Source organism: Ipomoea nil, unplaced genomic scaffold, assembly GCF_001879475.1.
Source record: "Ipomoea nil cultivar Tokyo-kokei standard unplaced genomic scaffold, Asagao_1.1 scaffold2848, whole genome shotgun sequence".
NCBI lineage: Eukaryota > Viridiplantae > Streptophyta > Magnoliopsida > Solanales > Convolvulaceae > Ipomoea > Ipomoea nil.
In genome coordinates, this window is record NW_017619276.1 from 1,056,833 (window position 1) to 1,059,628 (window position 2,796).

The following is a 2,796-nucleotide window of genomic DNA, read 5'->3' on the forward strand; positions in this document are numbered from 1 at the left end:
GGTGGCACTTCAACATCAAGCTGTTTAGGTAGGTGATAAATAACATAATTAAAAACATTGAATATAAACAGTTTAGGAAAAAAATGTTGAGAGCCAATTATAAGAATTTACCTCCTTGTATTTTGCATACAAAATAGAGGCAGGAATACCCACAAGCTCTGCCACTTCTCTATCCCAAAGCAACATTGGAGCATCTCCAGATTTGTCAAGAGCAATAACAACTATTTTATATCTAACTGTACCTATCATACAAGTCTTTTTACACTTAGTACAAAAGAGTGATCCTTCTTGTTCTTTTAGTTTCTTATTACATCCAAGTTTCAGGCATGATAAGTAGTACCAACCATCCTCAAAATCTAACCCAAGAATCTCAGCAGCCACATAGTATTCCCCATCCTATAGTATACAAATAATTTTATAAGGATATATAGCACTTAACAAAATCAGTTACATCCAATAAAAGAAAGAGTTGCTAGCTTAGTGTGTGGATTACCTCTTTAACCTTCTTAATATCATGACAGTTAGTTACAATAACAGAAGCATTATTAAACTCACTAATGCCTGTAGAGTTTGAATGTAGTGTGCCAGTACTAAAACTTCTCATTGGAGTACCCTCAGCTTTCAACCTACAAAAATATTATAAACTTTTTTACATATGTATTTTAACAACCTAACAACAATACTGTGTACTGGATTAAAATAGCTATCTTTTTTTTTTGAGTGGTAGTTTACTAAAGTTAAAGAAATGCATACACTGTACAACATGATACTTCAATATATATACAGAGTACACTGTTTTTTTTTTTTTTTTTTTTTTTTTTTTTTTTTTTTTTTTTTTGTTGGAATCCAGTACATAGATGTTAAAAAATATATATATAGATTGTCTAAAGTCATAACTACAGAGTAGAGCCTACATTAATAAAGATAAATAACAAAATAGGAGAAATATAAAACATAAACTTACTTTGACTTAAACTCTTGAAATTCTTCAAAATCCTCATTGAACCAAAGCTTCGTAGCATCATACGAACTGGTTATTCTCACTTCACCTAAAAAAAATTATACAAATAGATGCACTTATTTATAGATACTATGTTTTTAGAAAATAGAAGATGACAGAAAACAGTAGAGAAACTCACCACCCACAACTTTAGCCCTACAGCATTGAATGACAACAATCAGTGGTTCTTTCGAATCACTATTGTAAAAAGGCATAAGGGAAGATACATGTTCATTCCAGAGTGTACACATCATGGTGTTCTCACTGGATTAGAAACAGAAAAAACAGAAAAGTATTAAAAAAAAAATAAGACTGCATCATTTTCTAATGTAATCAAAGTTCATTTTCAAAAACTTACGCATTGTCTTCAATTTGAAAGTCGATTAGTTTGGTGGCCTTTCCCCCTATAATCTTGTCCACAGGATTGTAAATCTCAATTACCCTTCCAATAACATCTGCAAAATGAACAAAATATTAGCAAGAAGTACTAAAAGTATAATAAAAAAGATATTAGCAGTTAGGAAAGGTAAAGTTAGTACCAATCAGTTCCTTGTCATTCACATCATCATGATCTTTCAAAGCCAAAAAACTCTTTAGTCTAAACATTTTGCAAGGAAAGCCATTAGAATGTATTTCCTTCACTTGTGTTCTGTAGTTAAATTTGAGCATGAAACCATGTTCTGTAATCTTGTAGACATAGTAGTTTGTAGAAGCCATGAAGTTCTTGATTTCAAAAACTTTCTCTTCCTTGATTGTATCTCTATACTTTCCAATGTCTTTTTTGATTATACTCGCATGAATGTAGTCTCCCTGCGAATACAATAGAAAAACAATTATAGACAGCAAAACACACTAAGATTATTAGATAACATGGCATGAAAGTAGCTTAATTGAAAGACCATTAGATTAGTAGATAAAATCAGATTGGCAAATAGATAAAAGTACCTCTTCATCATGGAACAATACTTCCATGCTCTTACTGGCCTGCCCCTCTCCCCTTTTCTCAGGAACTTCATAGACACGTACTGCTCTCACTCTGATTGCCCGGAGCTGGTGTTCCGGCTTAATGTTTTTGACAGCAATGAACATGGAAGGCATGTTGAAACACCAAAAAATGCTTTCGAAAAGGTAGTAAAGTGATATGAATTTGTGAAGTGTTTTGGCATGAAGAAGCCCGGTATTTATACATATTGAAAATTCAAAAAACGAAGATACCAGGAGCCAATGTTTTGGAAATCGCACATCTCAATTAATGTGAATTTGAATATTGCAACTCTGCATATTCTATGTAATCTATGTAATCTATGTAATATATATAATTCTTTCTTGTAGGCCGGATCAGTTCATTATGCTTTGTTGATATTAATAGTAATCATCTTGTTTACAATACCAAAGAGTTCTACATTAATTGAACTCCTTGGGAACCAAGGATTGTATAATAATAAGAACGGCTAGGCATATTCCCAATGGGGAATCACATTACACGCGGAAAATAAATAAGCAATTAAATCGCGAATCAGGACTAAAGCAAAACTGTGTCGTTTTCATTGGGCGGGAAACAATGATTGGCAAAACTTCTTGCTTTATTATAGAGTTAGATAGATTCCTTTAAATAACCCTAAATTCCGTTAGTATAAACTTTAGTAACGGAATATTCCGTTAACTATTTATTATTCTTAACATACTCATTAATTTATATAAGAAAGGTCTTAGGTTCGAACCCCATCCAATTAGAGTTGGCATAATTGTTAAACATATATTATGAATACGTTAAAATGTATTAAAAATATATAATA

The 2,796-nt window shown here is 31.7% G+C and overlaps 1 protein-coding gene across 1 annotated transcript; it reads right to left on the minus strand.

Annotated features, from left to right (window-relative positions):
- Positions 1-232: 232 nt before the first annotated feature.
- LOC109160497 lies at positions 233-2,098 on the minus strand. The gene is made up of 8 exons (XM_019308784.1): positions 1,946-2,098; positions 1,540-1,810; positions 1,359-1,455; positions 1,140-1,264; positions 965-1,049; positions 494-626; positions 312-396; positions 233-255 (listed from the first exon to the last, which is right to left on the minus strand). Exons 1-8 carry the CDS (start codon positions 2,096-2,098, stop codon positions 233-235), a joined length of 972 nt encoding a protein of 323 aa, XP_019164329.1.
- Positions 2,099-2,796: the final 698 nt, after the last annotated feature.